This window comes from Artemia franciscana, chromosome 11 (assembly GCF_032884065.1).
Source record: "Artemia franciscana chromosome 11, ASM3288406v1, whole genome shotgun sequence".
Taxonomy (NCBI): domain Eukaryota; kingdom Metazoa; phylum Arthropoda; class Branchiopoda; order Anostraca; family Artemiidae; genus Artemia; species Artemia franciscana.
In genome coordinates, this window is record NC_088873.1 from 4,989,008 (window position 1) to 5,010,398 (window position 21,391).

The 21,391-nt window shown below is 35.0% G+C and overlaps 1 protein-coding gene and 1 long non-coding RNA gene across 3 annotated transcripts in view; one reads left to right on the top strand and one right to left on the bottom strand.

Moving 5' to 3' along the window:
• LOC136032715 (putative protein kinase C delta type homolog) overlaps window positions 1–21,391 on the top strand; it is a 215,811-nt gene that overhangs the window by 87,217 nt on the left and 107,203 nt on the right. For both annotated transcript variants that reach the window (XM_065713026.1, XM_065713025.1), the window contains exon 5: window positions 427–512. In XM_065713026.1, the coding sequence (XP_065569098.1) occupies window positions 457–512 (56 nt within the window). In that variant the 5' untranslated portion in view covers window positions 427–456. The remainder of the gene's footprint in view (window positions 1–426; window positions 513–21,391) is intronic.
• LOC136032718 (uncharacterized) overlaps window positions 1,243–21,391 on the bottom strand; it is a 60,895-nt gene continuing 40,746 nt past the window's right edge. Inside the window, exons 3-4 of the long non-coding RNA XR_010618767.1 lie at window positions 10,335–10,456; window positions 1,243–2,105 (exon numbers count right to left, since the gene is read on the bottom strand). This is a non-coding gene — a long non-coding RNA (uncharacterized LOC136032718). The remainder of the gene's footprint in view (window positions 2,106–10,334; window positions 10,457–21,391) is intronic.

Genomic DNA, 21,391 nt, shown 5'->3' on the forward strand with positions numbered 1-21,391 from the left:
CATTTTTCCATTTTGATTTATTCCTTAAAGTCATTCTTCATATCTTTTCATCAATTACAATATATTTAATATTAGAAAAAGCAATTGACATATTTATATTCAATAGTGTCGCATGCTTTTGCAATTAGCAGACTTGTATTTATGAGTTTTATCATTTCCTATCGTGGTAAATTAGATTAGTCTCACTACCGGATCACGCTAGATGTTTGGCAGTATGGTTCTTTTTTCCACTGGGTGACCAACCTATTGGACACCTTTTAATTTCTGTGTCCAAATTAAAGAGCTACGTACTTTAGAGAAAAAAACACACAAAAGACCACAACTCTTGACCTTCAAAACCCATGACCTCTAATTGAAAAGATATATCTGCGATATTTTTTTCACTGACTAATTTTGAAAATTTTATTATTTGTATTTTATTTTCAGTGTGCCAATGTGCCGTTCATAAGCGTTGTCATGACAAAATTTTGGGGAAATGTCCAGGATCTGGCAAAGAATCACAGAGCACAATTGTAAGTAAATTCTTTAGAAAGTTGTATTAATATTTATTTACCTATATTGGATAGTACATAGTTAGCTCCTATATTATTAACTTTAACATGACATTCTTAATTCCATAATTATTTCTAATTCTCAACCCTATTTTATTTATATTTGTAATACTATAACATCGGTTCTGTATTGTTTAATTATTCTTGGAATAAACTCAAAACAAGAACAGAATGAACTAACACCATCTGCCAAATCAAAGGCTTACTGAAGAAAGATTCGCAAGGTTGGTACAACAAAAGGTATGTCCAGAATAGTCGAAATTTTATTTGACCACTCTCTTTAGCAGATTTGAAGACACATTGGCTGACTTTTTTTAAATATTACATAATAACGACAGGTACGATAAAAGATATATGTCCATCTGGTGAATGTTAGGTTAGGTTATTGAATGTTAGGTTAGGTTGTATTTGTAATGATAAAACTATTGAAAACCTTAAGAAAAATACCCCGAAGAAGAAGGAATGGTAGATAAAACTTACACTTCGGCCCATATATCCGGGGCCTATTGCCCATTGTTTCACCATCTTCAATTTATACCTATTTTCAAAAAAAAAATACATTTAAAAACATCCTACCATCTCTTTTCTTAGTGTTTTTATTTGTGAATTTTTAGTTAGAACTGAAAACAACTCTTTCGCTAGCTTTTGCTACAACATTATTTAGCATAAATAATAGTTACTCTGAGTCAGTTTGAAAACGAATGGTAATAAAAACCTTAGGGCTTCTGGAAAAACTTAGGGTTATTGTGCAATTGGAGTCACAAGTTTAATGCCGTACCGCAGAGACACGGAAAGTTTGTTTTTAAGATAACACTGTGATTCGCAACTTTTTTTTTTACGCGGTTATTAATTTGCCGGGTTTTTCTCAGCCGCGTCAGAATTAAGCCATAACTTCAGTATTTTAAAGAATTGCATCAAAGACACATTAATTAAATTAATTAAAATCTTTTGTCATGAACCTATTGGAAAGTAACCTTTCTTTTTCTTTTCGATCAAACACCTTTTTTTACTTAAAACATTCCAGAAAATTACCTTGCACGTCCGCTGTTAATTTCCATGCAAATTGGCGATCAACTTTCATGTACCTATGGATATCCAACTAGCCACTGAAAAGCCATATGCACTTAGAAATGCTAGACTGGCAGTCCTTATCCCGAAAGATCTATTGCAACGAACAAAAACAAAACGGAACCAGAAATTTAGCCTCATATGTACCGTCTTAAAACTTGGTTCAGCTCCGGGACCGTCAGAGGCAATCCCCTTCTGAGTATCGTTGTCGAACTTTCATGTACCTATGGATATCCAACTAGCCACTGAAAAGCCATATGCACTTAGAAATGCTAGACTGGCAGTCCTTATCCCGAAAGATCTATTGCAACGAACAAAAACAAAACGGAACCAGAAATTTAGCCTCATATGTACCGTCTTAAAACTTGGTTCAGCTCCGGGACCGTCAGAGGCAATCCCCTTCTGAGTATCGTTGTCGAACTTGGCATCAATGAGGCTAAGAAAACGTCTTAATATTGAGCCAACCTGGTTCTAAGCTTCCCTTACCTAAAGAAATAAAAAAAAATTAAGAGACAATAGCTGAAGTCATTGAAGCACATGTTCCTAGGGATGGTGAAGAGATCATTGGCAAAGAGCACATATTACTTTAATCTGGCGGGGGTCACAGAAGAGGAGGCCTAGTCTAAGGGCTTAAGAACACCGCGTATATAAATCCAAAAGATACATCTAGCCACAAATTATTGAAACAAGGCACTTCAATGAATTTTTTCTGACAAGATTTTTTTTTAAGGGCGTTTCAAGATCTTTTGGACTTATTTTACATTTTCTCTAATTTCATTATTTCGGTTTTCTTCAAGCTTTTTACTGAGAACAAAATTAGAGGCAATGCAACTTTAGCCAAAAATAAATCGTCAGTCCTTAGTTACCTAGAAAAAAGAAATTTATATTATTAAGAAATAAATATGCAAAATAGATATACATTTGGCTACTTCACATATTAGTATGTTTCTTCCAGCTTATCACTAGCGTGACAAATTAATTGAATTTATTAAGACTTTTGATAACACTCCAACCGGAAGCCAATTTTAACTAAGCAATACAGTTTAATAAAGTGCAAATCTATGAAACTAGGCCAAGTTCCATTTATTAGATTGAAAAGACTTTAATAGATAGTAGGGTAGCAGGACATACCATTCAACAGAATGTATCAAGTAGCAAGGTGAAGTAGGGTTCAAAGAGTAGTTACTTAGGAATTTAGTTCTGGTTCAAAAACAGAAAGCTATGCCCAGAGCCAGGGCTTTCATATGTGGGAGAAGGAGAGACACCGCCCCACTTAGTAAAAAAAGCCACTTAGTAAAAAAATAGGTCGGGTAAATCGGGGTGCTTTGCGCCACGATTTCTCTGGGGACGCTAAAATTCTTTATTTGGTTCAATAAAGACCGCGAAAATAATGACATATCATCTACAGAAATTTCGAACTTGGTTGTTAAATGTAGCGGTTTTACCGACTCCTTCTTTAATTTTACGGATGATGCCTCAATTTTTCATTTGGTTAAATAATTAGCATTAAAATACTGACATAATGAGTACCGAAATTTGAATCTCGGTCGGTAAATGCAGCGGTATTACCGACTTATGCAGTGATTCTACGTGTTGTAATTGAAACGGACATTATGCTAATTATTGACAAAAACCAGTCGGTAAAAATGACTAGCGAGTCGTAAAATCTCTTGCTGCCCTCCTCCCCCAAAAAGTAACGATCCTGCCCAAAGCCGTAGGGGCTAGGTCCATAGATTATGTAAGTTGCATAATCATAATCTATTTCCATATTTATATATGGAATTGATCCTGGGGCATGTTTGATCCTGGGTGTCTTAAATTGAAACTTTCAGGGCATGTTGAGGGGGATATTGAACTAATCAAATGACTCTATGCGCGTCCAAGTTTTCAGACGGGCTTATTTACAAGTAGTGACAATTAGTTATAATTAGTTAAGTAACAGCTAGAAACAATAAAACAAGAAATAAATATAACATAAATATTATAGAAATAAATAAATATAACATTATTTATATATACAATTGATCCTGGGGCATCTTTGATCCTGGGTGTCTTTTAAATTGAAACTTTCAGGGCATGTTGAGGAGGATATTGAACTAATCAAATGACTCTATGTGCATCCAAGTTTTCAGACGGGCTTTTTTACAATTAGTAATAATTAGTTAAGTAACAGCTAGAAATTCCTGTCTAGAAAGATATTTTGTGTATACAGATTATCAAAAGGTAGCACCTGCAATATCACACAAACAGCTAAGGATTTCAGTTGAAACTGTCAGTGCATATTGAACTAAGTCAAAAGATACTATGTGCATCCAAGGTGTTGAAAGGGTGTATATGCAATGCCTAAGGAACCTAACCTAAGAATACTAATTCAAAACTTTCCAGTCATATAGAGGGGCTGTTTGGCTCAGTCAAAAGATGCTGTGTGCATCCATGTTGTCAATGGACGGGGCTTAAGTGCAATGAACTTAACTTTGTCACTATTCCAACCTATCCATTCCCATTATTCGGATAATTATATAGCTAACCGGAAACTACACAGGAGATGAGCTAGCTGTCAAATAGACAGATATCTTTAAACAATATTCAGTAATAAGAAATAAATCATGACAGAAATTTTGTTTGAATTTGTGCCCATAGAACTGCTTATATATGCTACTTTAATCATTGTTATGCGATTGATTCGAATATAAACTTACGCAGTTGCAGCTAACAATAATGGTAACAAGATAGCGAAATGACGATGAAATAATGGTATGATAAGATGATGCTGATGATAAGAAAGAGATGCTACCGATAATGCTGATACAGCTGCTATGCACCTGGCAATAACATAAAAATTATTTTCCCCAAAAATTAATGAGTTTAGCCGCTGCGCAGCATACTAGACACCATCACAGCACTCTCTATTTATGGGATCGGCTGGGAAGGGGTATCTCAGCTTGCAGCACATGCTTTAGGACAGATACCCATCTTTGTACAAATTTTGTTTTTTTTCGTTGGGTTACGAGATAAAAAGTAAACAATGGAGTGGACGAGAGAGCACCGTAATGTCATCAAATCCTTCCTTTTGTTAGGCAGAACTACCTCAGAGACTCTTGTATTGACCACACAGATATAAAGAGACAATGCTATGACGAAAGCCAAGGGTTTTCGCAGGCATAAGGACTTCAAAGACGGGCGTGATACAGCTGACGGCAAAGATCGAGTTCATGGATAGTCAACGAGCTTTTCTGACAAAGTGTGTCAAAGGCTAGCTCATTTCTTGTTTCTAATTCATGTCTTCGAAAAACTGACGGATAAGCCCTTTTCAAACAGTTCGTGGTAACGAACTGTAGTAAGGAGCGACCCGGCTCAATAGTAACCAAAACTCTAAAAAATGGAATTTTGATACCAATAGCTACATCAAAAGAATCGCATTTTAATGCTGGTTTTAAATATGTAAGTTTCATCAAGTTTAGTCTTACCCATCAAAAGTTACGAGCCTGAGAAAATTTGCGTTATTTTAGAAAATAGGGGGAAACGCCCCCTAAAAGTCATAGAATCTTAACAAAAATCACACCATCAGATTCAGCGTATCAGAGAACCCTACTGTAGAAGTTTCGAGCTCCTATCTACAAAAATGTGGAATTTTGCATTTTTTGCCAGAAGGCAGATCACGGATGCGTGTTTATTTGTTTTTTTGTTTTTTTGTTTTTTGTTGTTGTTTTTTTTCCCAGGGGTGATCGTATCGACCCAGTTGTCCTAGAATGTTGCAAGAGGGCTCATTCTAACGGAAATGAAAAGTTCTAGTGCCCTTTTTAAGTGACCAAAAAAATTGGAGGGCACCTAGGCCCCCTCCCACGCTAATTATTTTCCCAAAGTCAACGGATCAAAATTCTAAGATAGCCATTTTATTCAGCGTAGTCGAAAAACCTTATAACTATGTCTTTGGGGACGACTTACTCCCCCACAGTCCCCGTGGGAGGGGCAACAAGTTACAAACTTTGACCTGTGCTTACATATAGTAATGGTTATTGGAAAGTATACAGGCGTTTTCAGGAGGATTTTTTTGGTTTTTGGGAGGGGTTGAGAAGAAGGGGATATGCTGGGGGAACTTTCCTTCGAGAATTTGTAATGGGAGAAGAAAATTTCCATGAAGGGAGAGCAGGATTTACTAGCATTATTTAATAAAAACAATTAAAAAATAAAAGTGAAAAAGCTTTTTCAGCTGGAAGTAAGGAACAGCAATAAAACTTAAAACAAACAGAAATTATTACCCATATGAGGGGCTCACCTCCTTCTAATACCTCGCTCTTTACGCTAAAGTATTTTCGGTAATTTCAACTACTTATTCTACGGCTTTTGTGATTCAGGGGGTCATTCTTAATGAATTGGGATAAAATTTAAGCTTTAGTGTAAAGAGCGAGGTACTGACGATGGGGCGAATCCCCTCATATATGTAATAAAAACATGAGAATACAAAAGTTCTTTACGTAAGCTAATTTATAAGTTACGTAAATCTTTTACCAATAAAAAGATTCGTAAAAAATTAAAAGTTCTAGTTGCCTTTTTAATCAACCAAAAAATCGGGGGGCAACTAGGCTTCATCCCCCGCTCTTTTTTCTCAAAATGATTCGATCAAAATTATGAGAAAGCCATTGAGCCAAAAAAAAAAAAATATGCAAATTTCGTTTTGATTATTCCTCTGCGGAGAGCCAAAATCAAAACATGCATTGATTCAAAAACGTTCAGAAATTAAATAAAAAAAACAAGTTTTTTCAACTGAAAGTAAGGAGTGACATCAAAACTTAAAACGCACAGAAATTACTTCGTATATGAAAGAGGCTGCTTCCTCATCAACGCCCCGCTCTTTACGCTAAAGTTTTTTACTGTTTTAGAAAGAAGAATTGAGAGAAAGAGTCAAACTTTAGCGTAAAGTGCGGGGCGTAGATGAGGAAGCAGCCTCTTTCATATACGAAGTAATTTCTGTGCGTTTTAAGTTTTGATGTCACTCCTTACTTTCAGTTGAAAAAACTTGTTTTTTTTATTTAATTCTTACGGAAGATGATTTTTTTTTGGTTTAGGCCAAATTTCGCACAATATAGACTACAGATTACACGACTAGATGTTTTACAGGTGACACAGGCAGAGATTTGAGGCTGCAGAGGTTACAGGAGCCCAATATTTAAGGGAGAGTTTTCATGTAGCAATAAACTGGCAAAACATAATAAAAAAAAGTTGAAGCGTAGAAGATTTTCTGCAAGAAAATTTTTTTTCGACGTAATACATTAAATTAGGTGGTTTTTTTTTCCGAAACCACACTGCTTTTCTATGACGAACAAATAAACGTTCGAATGGGGGTAAGTCCATTCATTAGAAAACGAAAACAGACGCAAAAGTCTGAATATTCAGACCACATACACAGCGATCGCCATCAGCAGAAATACTGTTGATGACGATTGCTGTATATGTGGTAAAAATATTCAGACTTTCGTATCTGTTTTCACTGTCTAAATGAATGAACGCATCCTCATTTGGACGTTTATTTGTTGGAAATATTTTTGAGTGGCAGCTTCTTGCGGTGAGAGATGTTTTTTTATTAAAAATACTCCAAATAAGAGTTGTTTTTATTTTAAATACCTTTCATGTAAATACTTTTAACTTATTTAATACCAAGTAGTCCTAGCAGATATGCTCGGCTAGCCTAGTTTCGGCCTTTCTTCCAGCCGATAGTCAAATTGCCATTAAATAGGGAGTAAAGTATTTAGAGTAGACTAAAAAGGGAATCTCCGACATTTTATTGGGGAGGGGCAATAGGGGTCCGTATCCGGATAGTCAAAGGGCATGAGCTATATAATAATTTTTTCTCCAAATTATTCCGGTTAGTATTTTAATGTTTATTTTTGTTGCAGCTTAATTTTCCTATGCACTTTTTCGCGGAAGGGTTGTGTAATTTATCTTTGGCGTTAAAATTAAGCAGCTTGAAGGTATTTCTGAAACACCATCGAAACTGACAGCATAATTTAGTGAAATTGCCATGTAAATAGGAAGTAAAGTATTCAGAGAAGACTACAATGAGAGGTTCCAACATTTTATTGGGGGAGGGGGGCAAGAGGGGTCCGTATCTCGATAGTCAAAGGGCATGAGCTGTATAATATTTTTCTCTCCAAATTATTGGGGGGACAACTTCCTACCTTCCCCCCTTGAAAATGACGCCCCTGACAACGGGCAAAGCAATTGAGAACTAAAGGGACATTTAGTCTCATGAAATCTCAAAATTTTGTGCTTAAAAATACTGTAGAGAAGTTATCAAGCTAGTGACACCATAAGATCACAAAAGACATTTAAATGCCCCGGGCAAAATGAAAATTTATTTTTAAACTTAGCCTACTTACTTAATACGAGGCACAGTTCAGTACAACTCGACACCCCAAAGCTATTTCACCAGAATCTACTAAAATGATACATCTACTAAAATGATCGTTCCTCTATCTATATTTCCGGAAATCACCCAGAAGTTCAACACCCACCTTCACGACGTCCTGCTATTGCCTGATCTGGCCTCCCAGTTTTTCTTCTAGGAGGAGGGAGGCCTTGAAGTAAGAATCTGGCACATTTGGGTCTCCTCTGAGCGTATGTGGCAGTAGTGGGGCTATTTCAGCAACAGAGGTAAGACTCCTGAGGTAATTTGAAAGCTGTGCAATACTGATTTTACCTCCTTATTTGGGCACTAAAGCTAGCCTATACCAAAGATGGAACACCTTATGAGGACGCTATAGGTTGCTTATACTACAGACAGGACACTTGAGGCTTGTCCTAGTCAAATGTCAGCTTACAGAAGTTAAAAAACAAAAATTTTGAATAGTTGTTCAGTGACATAATTTTTTGTATATAAACTGCTTCTTATTGTGGTAACAGTTACAGTTTTGAAACATCGCTCTAAATGAACCAACAGTTTTCAAATGTGAGTAATTAAGAATTATATATGGTTTACCTGTTTTTCCTTTAAGTAATATAAGAAATCCAAATTTTTTATAGATCAAATTTACTTTATTTTTAAAATCGATTATCCAATGCGTTTAGCACTAATGTATCAACTAAATATATTCAGACAAGTTACCAGGTTAAAATTTTTAATCTATTTTTCAATCTGAAGGCCTTAGATATGTTAAGCCGGTGTGGATATTCGTGGTAGTTTTTTTTTTAGTAGTTTCAATAATCAATTATTTTGAATGGACTTCAGTATGAAAAGACTGATGATTGCAAATGTTTGTAGGTATTTTTGACATTTGGGATTACAACATTCAAAAATCTTAAGAAGGAAACTAAAAGATTGAAGCTTAATAGACATCGTTGTTAGAAACTGGAGCAAGCGTGCCTATTGCCGCATGCTGTGGCCTTATGGTACCTCCCCCCAAGGGGGACATAGCAAATGCAGTGGGTTTTGGTTACTGATATTTCAGATTGTAGAATCCATTTTTATTAATTTAGATGTACTGTAACGTGATTGGAGCGGAAATTAATGGTTGTTGAGGAAAAGGTAGCGAATTGCCTGCGATTAGAACCCTGCCGCGTAGCTAAGAAGTTTTTGGATAATTTTCAAGATTTCAGGATGTTATAACCCAGGCCAATGTTTGAAACTTAGCTTGGAATTCTCTTGATTGGAAGTTTTTCGTAAGAGAATTCCAAGTCACATTGAAATCAAACCATCCTTTGTATAATTTTTAAGAACTGCCATGACTATACCCCTTACTAATATTATAGCAAAGCCCATGAGAGCATCCATGAGTGTACCCCACCACGGTCCCACCTCCAAGAGCCACCAATGTCCCTCACCGTAACTTTTTGCCTTAATGGTATTTTTAGGGTTTAGGCCTAATGGAATTTTTAAGATATATATAATTTCCTCTAGGGTGTCTTTACAATCCTTATTTAAATTACCAAGGAGAGTGAAAATGAAATCTGAGCGGTTGCTGACTTCCCACCAACTAGTGTACATCTTGGAATACTACGTGTGCTGCAGAGTTTTACCACGCTTTGTAAAGTTGGGCCACGCTTAGCATGGTCCCCAAAATACTTGACACGCTTCTCAAAACACTTGGCGCAGTTCTGCCACACTTGGTATGGAATACGCCTAAAATTCTGAATGAAAGTGTTTTTAACATTACGATATCATGAGGAAGATATAAGGATTTTAGAAATGCCTGGGTGGGGCATGGCCCAAAATCAATTGGGAACCACTGCTTTAGCTGTAATGGCATATTAGAAATATTAAAAATATTTTAAAAAATATGCTTTACAGCTTCAGCTGTATCATTCATCTTTTTTCCACTTCTTTTTTAGTCTCTCGTATAACTCTGACATCTAAAAAAAGAAAAGGTTTACTTAGTGCTCCCCATTCTCTCCCTCCCTCTCTTCCTTAATCTCGCTAACACAATTTCATCCTATAAAAAGGAGAAAAAACCTGCTGAATGATTTATTTCACAATCTTTCCCATTTTAACAATATTCCACATTTTTGTACTACAACCGTCTATTGTCAGATAATTACAACATGCATAATTGCTTTATTCTATACCGCTAAGTCTATACTCTTCTATACTCTCGCTATTCTATACTCTTCTGAGATCTTTATTACAAAGCAAAGAAAAACAGAAGCGTCAAATGAATATAAGAAAGACAAAGAATTCCCCATTTTTTTAAATTCCTATTTTCTAGCTTAAACATTGCTTACCTTTTTCTTCTTTCCCAACACCTTCAGTCTAATTACACACTGGTTAGCCATATTGCTCACATCGACTTTCCATAAGTCATTAATGTACTCTACCTTCTTTTCTCCGTCCAAAACTATTTTAGCTGTAAAAAATCCAAAACGTAACTATTTACACAACAATTCTATTCATTCACCTAGGCTTTAAATGAGATCAGGAAACAAGGTCACTTGTACTTGAACATATATGGCAGTCAAATTCATTGCCCTCATCTAATACGTATCCTAATTCACTATAAAGGCAAAATTTACGTATGGCAGACTTACTGGGTAGTCACTGGGTAGACTTACTGGCAGAGTTACTGGGTACTATGTGTTCATGCACGTTGGACAGATGGCCTTTAAACTCTGATCATCCCTTAATAGTATCGATGTTTTTTCCAAGATTAATTATAATTTTTTCTCGTGATTTGTCCAGTTTTACAGCTATCTTCAAAAATAGATAGATATATCGATAGATAAGTGTATTTTCAATCAATCAATTTATTGATACTAAAAGAAAAAACTATTACAAAAGTAAAGTGGTTACTAGGCCCAAGAAGCTTTGCTTGTAATGGACCACAGAGAACAAGAATAAAACACTACTATAAAATATATACAAAAAAAAAAAAAAAAAAAAAAAAAAAAAAAAAAAAAAAAAAAAAAAAAAAAAAAACACTGGAACAAGACAAGGACATTGAATAGATAGGATATTTAACAGACAGAAGATTTAGAAGGAGATTAACATCTAGCTGAAAATGATTTTAAAAGAAGAGAAGAGACATACAAATTAGGAAAGGATTAATAAAGAGAGAAAAATTATTGAATTGGAAATACCCGACGAAATAATGCCTTTGCAGAAAGAAAAAGAGGGACATCCGAAGGGATGGAGTTCCATAATAGAATTGATTGATATACTGGAGACCTCTGGCTTGCTGTAGAAGATCGTTTTGGTAAAATAAATCGTCGAGAAGAATTACGTAAAGAAGAAAAGTACCTACCTGAGCCTGTCCGTGAGAAAAACTGCTGTAGGGGCGGTGGGAGAGTACCTAGAAAAGCAGAATGCGCAAAATAAAGGGTACTTTTACCTATAATATGATCCAGCGGAGCTATTCCAGTATCATTATAAAGATCAGAGGAAGGGTAAAGCCGAGGGAGAAGAAAAGTAGCCTTCACTGCCCTACTTTGGGCTCTTTGAAGTGATCAGAGAAGAGATTTATTTGTATTACCCCAGACAGAGCAGCAATAAGAAAGGTAAGGATAAATAAAAGCATAATAAAGAGAAACCATAATATCAGAAGGAAGAAATGAGTTAATCCGGTGCAACATTGAAGACTGGCGGAGGATTAAGGAACGGGTGTGAGTTATATGCGGTTTGAAAGAAAGAAAACAGTCAAGATACACACCAAGAAATTTCACCACAGTAGCTTGTGGTATAATATCATTCCCAAAAGTCAGGGTGATTGGCTCCTGTACGTCTCGCATACGGTAAGGGGTCCTGAAGTTGACAATGGCACTCTTTCGGCTGTTAAGAGCCATACCATTTGACCAGCACCAATCCTTTACTTTATCAAGAAGACCTTGAGCCATAGAAGTGGCAGATGGCAGGTCCACCGCAGCAATGAAAAAGTTACTGTCATCAGCAAAAAGAACAGGGTGAACATGGGGATGAAGACCATCAACAAGATCATTGATGTAAATTAGAAATAAAAGTGGACCAAGCACAGAGCCTTGTGGGACACCTTTCAATACAGGCAAAGTAGAGGAAGAAGTACAGTTAACCAAAACATACTGAGATCTCTCTGAGAGGTAGGACCTAAACCATTCTAGTGGGACTCCATGCACTCCAAATAAAGATAGTTTAGACAGAAGAACATTGTGGTCAACCATATCGAAGGCCTTAGAAAAGTCGAGAAATAGACCCAAAACACACAAGCCCTTGTCCAGATTAACACGCACAAACTCAGTTGAAGCCAAATATACAGCCATGAACACAGTGATCAGTGATCAGTGACTGTGACAGAAACTTTGATCAGTAATCATCATAAAACACTTAAATAAAATACTACATTAACCAAGTAATAGTACTTAATACTTGAAAAAACGGTCATTGAAAAGAACACTAAACACTTGGAAAACAAATAAATAAAACATTACATTTACTTTACACTGAGATTTTTTTATTTATTCATTTTTTTTTATTTAACAAAATTTCCAGATACCTTGCTACTCTACAAATAAATCGAGGCGACGTACTATTTAAGACACCTGGAAGTATCAACTCATTATTTCCCAATATATTTCCCAATATTATTTCCCAATTCTGAGACATCCATTTTGTTCAGCTTAGTCGAAAAACCTAATAATTATGTCTTTTGGGGTGAATTACTCCCTCACAGTCCCCAGGGGAGGGGCTGCAAGTTACAAACTTTTATCATTGTTTACATTTAGTAATGGTTATTGGGACGTGTACAGACGATTTCAGGGGGACTTTTTCACGTTAAAGGGGGGTCGGGGAAGGGGGTTACGTGGGAGGATCGTTCCATGGAGAAATTTGTCATAAGGGACGAAAATTTTCATGAAGGGGCCGCATGATTTTCTAGCAATATTAAAAAAAACAATGAGAAAATAAATAAAAAAAAGTTTTTTCTGGTGGAAGTAAGGAGCAGCATTAGAACCTAAAGTGAACAGAAATTATTACGTATATAAGGGGATTCGTCTCCTCCACAATACCTCATTCTTTACGCTAAAGTATTTCTAGTAATTTCAACTATTTATTCTACGACATTTGTGATTCGGGGGACATTCTTAAAGAATTGGGATCAAGTTGAAGCTTTAGCGTAAAGAGCGAGGTATTGACGAGGGAGAGCCCCATCATATACGTAATAAAAATATACAAATATAGAATTTCGTTACTTAACTTAATTCGTAAGTTACGTATATTTATTACTAATAAAAAAGTTCGTAAACAAATAAAAAAGTTCTAGTTGCCTTTTTAAGTAGCCAAAAATTGGAGTGCAACTAGACCTCCTCCCCCACCCTTTTTTTATCAAAATCATCCGATCAAAACTATGAGAAAGCCATTTAGCCAAAAAAAATTAACATGCAAATTTCGTTTTAGATATTCATATGCGGTGAACCAAAATCAAAACATGCATTAATTCAGAAATTAAATATAAAGAAACAAGTTTTTTAACTGCAAGCAAGAAGCGACATTAAAAATTAAAACGAACAGAAATTATTCCGTTTATGAATGGGTTGCTCCCTCTTCAACGCCTCTTTACGCTAAAGTTTCTTCATTTTTTTAAGAAAGTAGAGTTATGAGAAACAGTCAAACTTTAGCGGAAAGAGCGAGGCGTTGAGGAGGGGACAAGCCTTGCCCATCAAAAGTTATGAGCCTAAGAATATTTGCCTTATTTTCGAAAAAAGGGGAAAACATCCCCTAAGAGTCATATAATCTTAATGACAATCCCATCGTTAGATTCAGCGCAGCGTAGAGCCCTACTGTAGAGGTTTCACGCTCCTATCGGCAAAAATGTGGAATTTTGTGTTTTTTGCCAGAAGAAAGATCCCGGATGCTTGTTTATTTTTTTTTTATCCCCCTGGGGTGATCGTATCGACTCAGTGATCCTAGAATATCGTGAGGGGCCTCATTCAAACCTTTTCTAACCTTTTTCGAAAGTTGTTCTAGTGTTTTTTTAAGTGGCCAAATAACTTGGAGGGCAACTAGACCCCTTGCCACGCTCATTTTTTTTTTACCAAAGTCACCAGATCAAAATTTTGAGATAGCTGTTTCTTCAGCATAGTCAAAAAATCTAATAGCTATGTATTTGAGGATGACTTAATCCCCCAAAGTCCCTGGGGTAAGGGCTGCATTTTGTGAACTTCGCCCATTGTTATATTGCCCTTCGCCGATTGGCCCCCTGAACTTCGCCCAATACTATATTACATATAGTATTGGTTATTGGGAAGTACAGAGAGGTTTTCAGGCGGATTTTCTCTGGTGGTAGGGAGGGTCGCGGAAGAAGGTTCTGTGGGATGATCTCTCCGTGAAGGAATTTTTCATGAAGAGGGTGCCGGATATCCCAGGATTATTTAAAAAAAGGATTAGAAAATTATAAAAAGTTTTTGTTTTCAAATGAAAGTAAGGAGCAACATTAAAATTTAAAAAGGAACAGAAATTAGTACGTATATGAGGGGGTCACCCTCTCGTCAATACCTCGTTCTTTGCGCTAATGATTTTTCAGTACATTCATAAGAGCTATTTATTCCAATTAAACCCCTTGTGATTCATGGGTCATTCTTAAATAATTGGAACATAATTCGAATTTTAGTGCAAAGAGCAAGGTATTGACGAGGGGGCAAACCCTCTCATGTACGCAATAATTTCTGCTCGTCTTAAGTTTTAATCTCGCTTCTTATTTTCAGTTGAAAAATACTTCTTTTTTATTTAATTTAATTTAGAAGACAAAGTATATTGGAAGTAATTTGCAAGGCACAAATATAAAATTTACATGCCGTTTGTGTAAATATATATTTAGTAAATAGATAATTAGTGACGTTGCAAAACAAATAGAAGTCAATCACAATCTCAAACAAAACATCTGACACTGGAATCTGGCTACTTAAGGAGTCCACCCACCTTGTATTTACCAAAAATAAACTTAAATAATTGCTCGAAGTTTTTTCCATGTTTTATAAGTCGGATAAAGTCATTTGGCTATTGAATAGCTAAATAGACCAAAAATAGCCAAAAGGATGCCAAAACTTGACGAAATGCATGGTAATTCAAGAAATACTAGGAAACATCGCAAAGCACCTACGATTTTCGATATTCCATGGAATATCGATATTCGAAATTCCAGATATCCCTTTCGTTTTTCTGAAGGAAAATTCCAGTAGCGTCAACTGAATAAAATTCATAGGGTGTGGGGAAGGGGCAAAATGTATTTTTCAATATATAGCAGACAGAAGCCCCTTGCCTCCTCCCCCCACCCGCAATTGAAACAATGGATCCTTTCTCATGGATTCTGAACCATAATACATTTAGCTTCAAGATGGAGCAATGTGTGAATCATAATCTTTAACAAAACGTTCAAGCGACAATAAAATTTGGCTACTAAAACATGTCCACCTCAGCGATCCATTAATTTACTATGAATAAACTTAAATATGTCATTGTCAATTCAGAACACTCAATTTATTTCTGGTGAAATATATTGTGCTAAAAGTTTAAGCATAAATGTGACCTTTGACAGCCTGCTTGCTCAAATGAAACAAAACTAAGATTTAAAATAGTTTAGAAACATAATAAGCACACAGTGTTTGGCATTATGCCGTGGACTGAAAAGAAAAAAAATTCAATAATTTTCTTAATGATCAGGGTGCCTATGCTGTTGAACATCTTAACCGATGAACTTAAAAGACATATCACAAAACAAAATTCTGCGCTAGAGTGAGGACACAGAAAAAAAAGTATTCGCTTTTTTTTCTTTCATTTTTTCTTTCGGTATAATTTCTTTGAAATGTTTTCGTTACATCTGTATTCAACAAAGATAACTTACTTTTGGTATCAAGAGCTCTGTTTCTCGGCTTACTTCTGCGAGTGAAAAAAAAAGTATATGACACATCTTGAAAAAAATTAAGTGTTTAACTATCCTGAAACACAGATTTTTCAATATGAGGGTTAGGCTGTCAATCTTGATTTTCTGAAAATGTCACATTATACCTTATGAATTATCACGGCAAGTATCGGCGTTAGGCCTGTGTTACCTGTGTGGCTGCATAGGTCCCAGTGCCACAAAGGGTCCCCTGTTTCATTGTAGGAATAACCAAAAGACCCAAGGCTGTATCAGTGTTCTTCCAACTCTGTGCTGCATGGAAATGCTGTAAGGTAAAAACTTACCCTGTGCAGCATGGAAAACTTACCCTGAAATCTCATCGGAGACCGTAAAAACGCCTACACAATAAGATTTATTCAAATGGATGACATAAATGTAATTCCCCAGCTTGTTAAACTAGTTATTGAGTGGGCTGCTTAAAGTGATATTGCACAGGGCCTAAAAGATCTAATACAACAAATGATTGCAGCCAACCAAATAAAGAGCAATGAAACTTTTCAAGGCAATGAATTATATGCAAAGTCAATTTTCGTCAATAACACTTAAAGCTTAAAAAAAGCAAGATTGAAAACAGTGTATTCACGGAAAGAGTCTTCTTCTTACTAAATATGTGCAACTTATTAAATTTAACCTTACCGATCAGAAATTAATAATATATGCACCAAAAACAGAGTAAAACGAGGTATGGCCTTGATGAAACTTAGACCCTCAAACCAAAAAGGCTCATTGTTTCAGCCTCTGTCAACCAAAACATTAATGTTGTTGTTTTTTTTTTCTAGAAAAAGACAGTCACGGAAACGTGTTCATTGACTTATTTGTTGTTGTTTTTCTTTTTACAGAGGTGACTGTGTTCATCCAATGGTTGTAGAATATCAGGAGGGGGGTCATTCAAACGGATAGTTTATGTTATGAGTATCTTTTTTAGTACCACACAAAATCATCCAACAACAGATTGTCGTTTTCGGCTGTTTTGTGCTAAAAGTAACAATTTTGGCATGAATAGGACCAAAATACTATCGAGCAATTCTAATGTGTCAAATAGCCTATGTAAAAACCTCCCAGTGTCAGACAACAAACTGTCTTGAGCTGGTGCATTCACCTTTAAACATATATAATACATATATGCTTAAATATTGCATATTACACATATACTTGGTGAATGTCAACATTCACCGGTGAATGTCCGAAATATCCTTTTTTCTTCTTGAATTTAGTCAGCGCTGCCAGTTGACTTTTTCAGTTTATACAAGCTTTGATGGTTACAGATTAGGTTAGTTTGCGCTAGGTTAGGTTAGGTTTTTGACCCATACCTGAGATTTGTATTCTAACCTAATTCAACCTAAGTGCAATTTAAACTTATACAAGTTGCTGCGCAAGTTTTTGGTCTATCATTTTTCCATATTCTTACGATTTTAATGTTCATCAAACAGTTCGTGATGACGAACTGTAATAAGGAGCGACCCGGCTCAATAGTAACCGAAACTCTAAAAAACGGAGTCTTGATACAAATGGTTAGATCCAAAGAATTGCATTTTAATGCTGATTTTAAATATATAAGTTTCACCAAGTTTAGTCTAACCGGTCAAAAGTTACGAGCAGGAGAAGTGTGTCTTATTTTAGAAAATAGCAGGAAATACCCCTAAAAGTCATAGAATCTTAACGAAAATCACACCATCAGATTCAGCATATCAGAGAACCCTGCTGTAGAAGTTTCAAGCTCCTATCAGAAAAAAGGTGGAATTTTGTATTTTTTGTCAGAAGACAGATCACGGATGCATGAAAATCTGTTTCTTTGTTTGTTTTTTTCCCAGGGGTGATCGTATCGACCCAGTTATCCTAGAACGTCGCAAGGGGGCTCTTTCTAACGGAAACTAAAAGTTCTAATGCCCTTTTTAAGTGACCAAAAAAATTGGAGGGCACCGAGGTCCCCTCCCACGCACATTTTTCTCCAAAGTCACCCGATCAAAATTTTGAAATAGCCATTCTGTTCAGCTTAGTCGAAAACCTAATAACTATGTCTTTGGGGATGACTAAATCCACCACCATTCCCGGGGGAGGAGCGGCAAGTTACAAACTTTGACCATTGTTTATATATAGTAATTTATTACGTGGTACGATGGAGGTTACGGTGGTACGGTGGAGGTTACGTGGTAGGATCTTTCCATGGAAGAATTTTTCATGAGGCAAGAGAATTTCCATGAGGGGGGCGCAGGATTTTCTAGCATTATTTATAAAAAGACAATGAGAAAATAAATAATTTTTTTCAACTGGAAGTAACGATCAGCATTCAAACTTAAAACGAACATAAAATATTACTTATATAAGGGGGTTCGTCTCTTCCACAATACCTTGCTCTTTGCGCTAAAGTATTTTTAGTAATTTCAACTAGTTATTTTACGGCCTTTGTGATTCAGGGGTCATTCTTAAAGATTTGGGCCTAAATTCAAGCTTTAGTGTAAAGAATGGGGTGTTGAGAGGGGGAAAATCCCCTCATATGCGTAATAAAAATACACAAATATGTAAGTTCGTTACGGAAGCTAATTCGTAAGGTACGTGTGTTTATTACTAACAAATAAGTTTGTAAAAAAAATATAAAAAGATCTAGTTGCATTTTTAAGTAGCCGAAAATTGGGGGGTAACTAGGCCTCCTCTCCCATCCCTTTTTTTTAGCAAAATCGTCCGATAAAAACTATGATAAAGCCATTTAGAAAAAAAAAATATTCAAATTTCGCTTATTTATTCATGTGCGGTGAGCCAAAATCAAAACGTGCCTTATTTCAAAAAAATTCAGAAATTAAATAAAAAAAACAAGTTTTTTTTTAACTGCAAGTAAGGAGCGACATTAAAACTTAAAACGAACAGAAATTATTCCTTGTATGTTCTTTACGCTAAAGTTTTGTTTATTGTTTTAAAAAGTAGAGTTGCGACAAAGAGTCAAACTTCAGCGTAAAGAACGCGGCGTTTAGGAGGAGACAACCCCTTTCATATACGAAATAATTTATGTTCGTTTTAAGTTTTAATGTCGCTCCTTACTCGCAGTTAAAAAATATTTTTTTTTATTTAATCAACGTGAAATGACAATTTTGTAATAATTCATTACCTAATATTCGACTTCATCTATTTACTGAATAATATTTTTGAATTAAATTCAAAAATATTGAATATAATACAGAAAAATTAAATTATTTTAGGTTTCATATACAGAATAATTTATGTTCGTTTTAAGTTTTAATGTCGCTCCTTACTTGCAGTTAATTTTTTTTCTTTTTTTATTTAATCAACGTGAAATGACAATTTTGTAATCATTCATTACCTAAGATTCGACTTCATCCATTTACTGAATAATATTTTTGAATTAAATTCAAAAATATTGAAGATAATATAGAAAAATTAAATTATTTTAGGTTGGAAAAATACGTTTAAAAGGGTTGAAAACGGTTGAAAAATACTTTTTTTTTTCTTTTTTTTTTTTTTTTATCAATTTAAGATTATTCTGTAGCGAAAAAGTCTATACAAAATATTTGTATATGGCCCGGTGAGTTGATGTTGATAGATCTGGAACAGATGAACTAACTTGTATAAGCACTTTAAATTTTCATTGGCGAAGGTGATCGACACATCTCACGGTCATTTTCAAAATGAAAAGATTCGGTCTGGATATTTTTGACAAGCGCTTGATTTTTGACAAACTTTTCTCTTCAAGTTCTTCATAGTTTTAAATGGGCTTTTAGATATAATACAGAATTTAATATTGAATTTTTATACATATGCGAATTTTGACTATAAGCTTAGGCCTTTCTCTGTCATGGAGATCCAAGAATAAACAGATAAATTTACATGGAAGGTGAAAAAATATTTCATCTTCGATTACTTTATAGTTTTCAATTTGTATCAGGTTCCAGATATAATTATAGCATGTCTTTTACCAGATATCAAGGCCGTATCCACGATTGTTTTTCGGAGGGAGTTTTGGAAAAGTAAATTTTTTGGGTGGGAGGGCTACATAAAAAAAAATCAAAAACGCATAAGAAATTTGTCTATATTCGTTTTTGTTACATTTTCACGAGTGGGAAAAACATTTCGGGGGGGGGTTCAAACTCCCTAGCCCCTCCCTCCTGGATACGAACTTGCCAAATATACTCATTTTTACTTCAAGTTTAGCTATTTGTGTGTTATTAAGCCTTGAATAAACCTGCATATGTCTTTATATCCCGCCTTTCCTGCCAGTTTTTCTCCACCCCCTCAAGAGTCCATCTACATTATAGCAGCTTTCCTACAAATCCTAGAGACAGAAAAGAAAGCTTCTGGTCCAAAACAAGACACTTATTTTCAATAACTAATAAAAAGCATAACTTTTCATAGTTTGGCTATAATAATTTTGACCATTTGATTCGTTTTGAACTGAGCAATAAGGTTATGCAAATTATGAAGAGGAAGTGAATTTTTCTTTCGAAAATGTCAATAGAAAGAAAAAGTTAAATGAAGTTTATGTCAATTTAAATTCAGAGAGCTTTTTGTGTAAGAGGAGATAATATACCCTAGTCAAGGATATTCCTTTACAGAGCCTGATATTTGTTGTAAATATGTTCTTGAAAGTCTTATTCATCCAGAATAGCAACTTTCTAAGTTAGTGAAAAACAAAACAGTTTTTTACAAAATTTCTATTCTTTTTATGAAATTTGCATAAAATTTTGATACACAGAATAAAAATTGTATTTTTAACTCAAGATTGGCATAAAGGAGATATTGTATTTCTAGGACAAAAGACGTTAAAATAAAGGTATTTTTTGCCTCCTCCATCCATCTTAAATATAGATGCTGCTGATGATGCTCATGATGAGTTTTACTGCTGATGATAAACACTGTATATGTGTTCGAAATATCCAGTTAAATTTTATATCTGTTCACTGTCAATAAAAAGGTTTCATCCCTATTTTGAACTGTTTTACTTTCATCTTAAATATGTTACTAATTAAAACCGCGAATCTGTACGATATTCATTTCGGTTGTTTAAAAATTGCTAAATTTGTAGGGTGTCAGTGTTGTCACGTTAAAAAATGAACATAAACAATCAAAAATAATTAATTAGATTTTATAAGGCTTTTTGTTTGTAAAAATTCAACCATCGACTATCTGTTTATTCCTAAGGACAGATCCTAAGGATAGATACTTCTATGTTTCATGAAGATAGATGCCAATTTTTATGTGTAAGTAATTGCATATTACATATTTTATGTTTGTCTATTTTAGTTTATATATATTTTTTAGTTTTAGTTTCTAGTTGTTTTTTCGACACTTTTTTTTCGACGCCTTGTTGCATAAGGGCAAAATATTCGCCTGATTTTTCTGTTCCCTTCGTTTTCATTTACTAGCCATAGACCCGTTTGTCGTCTAATATATTCATGTTTTTTGTTTCTTATC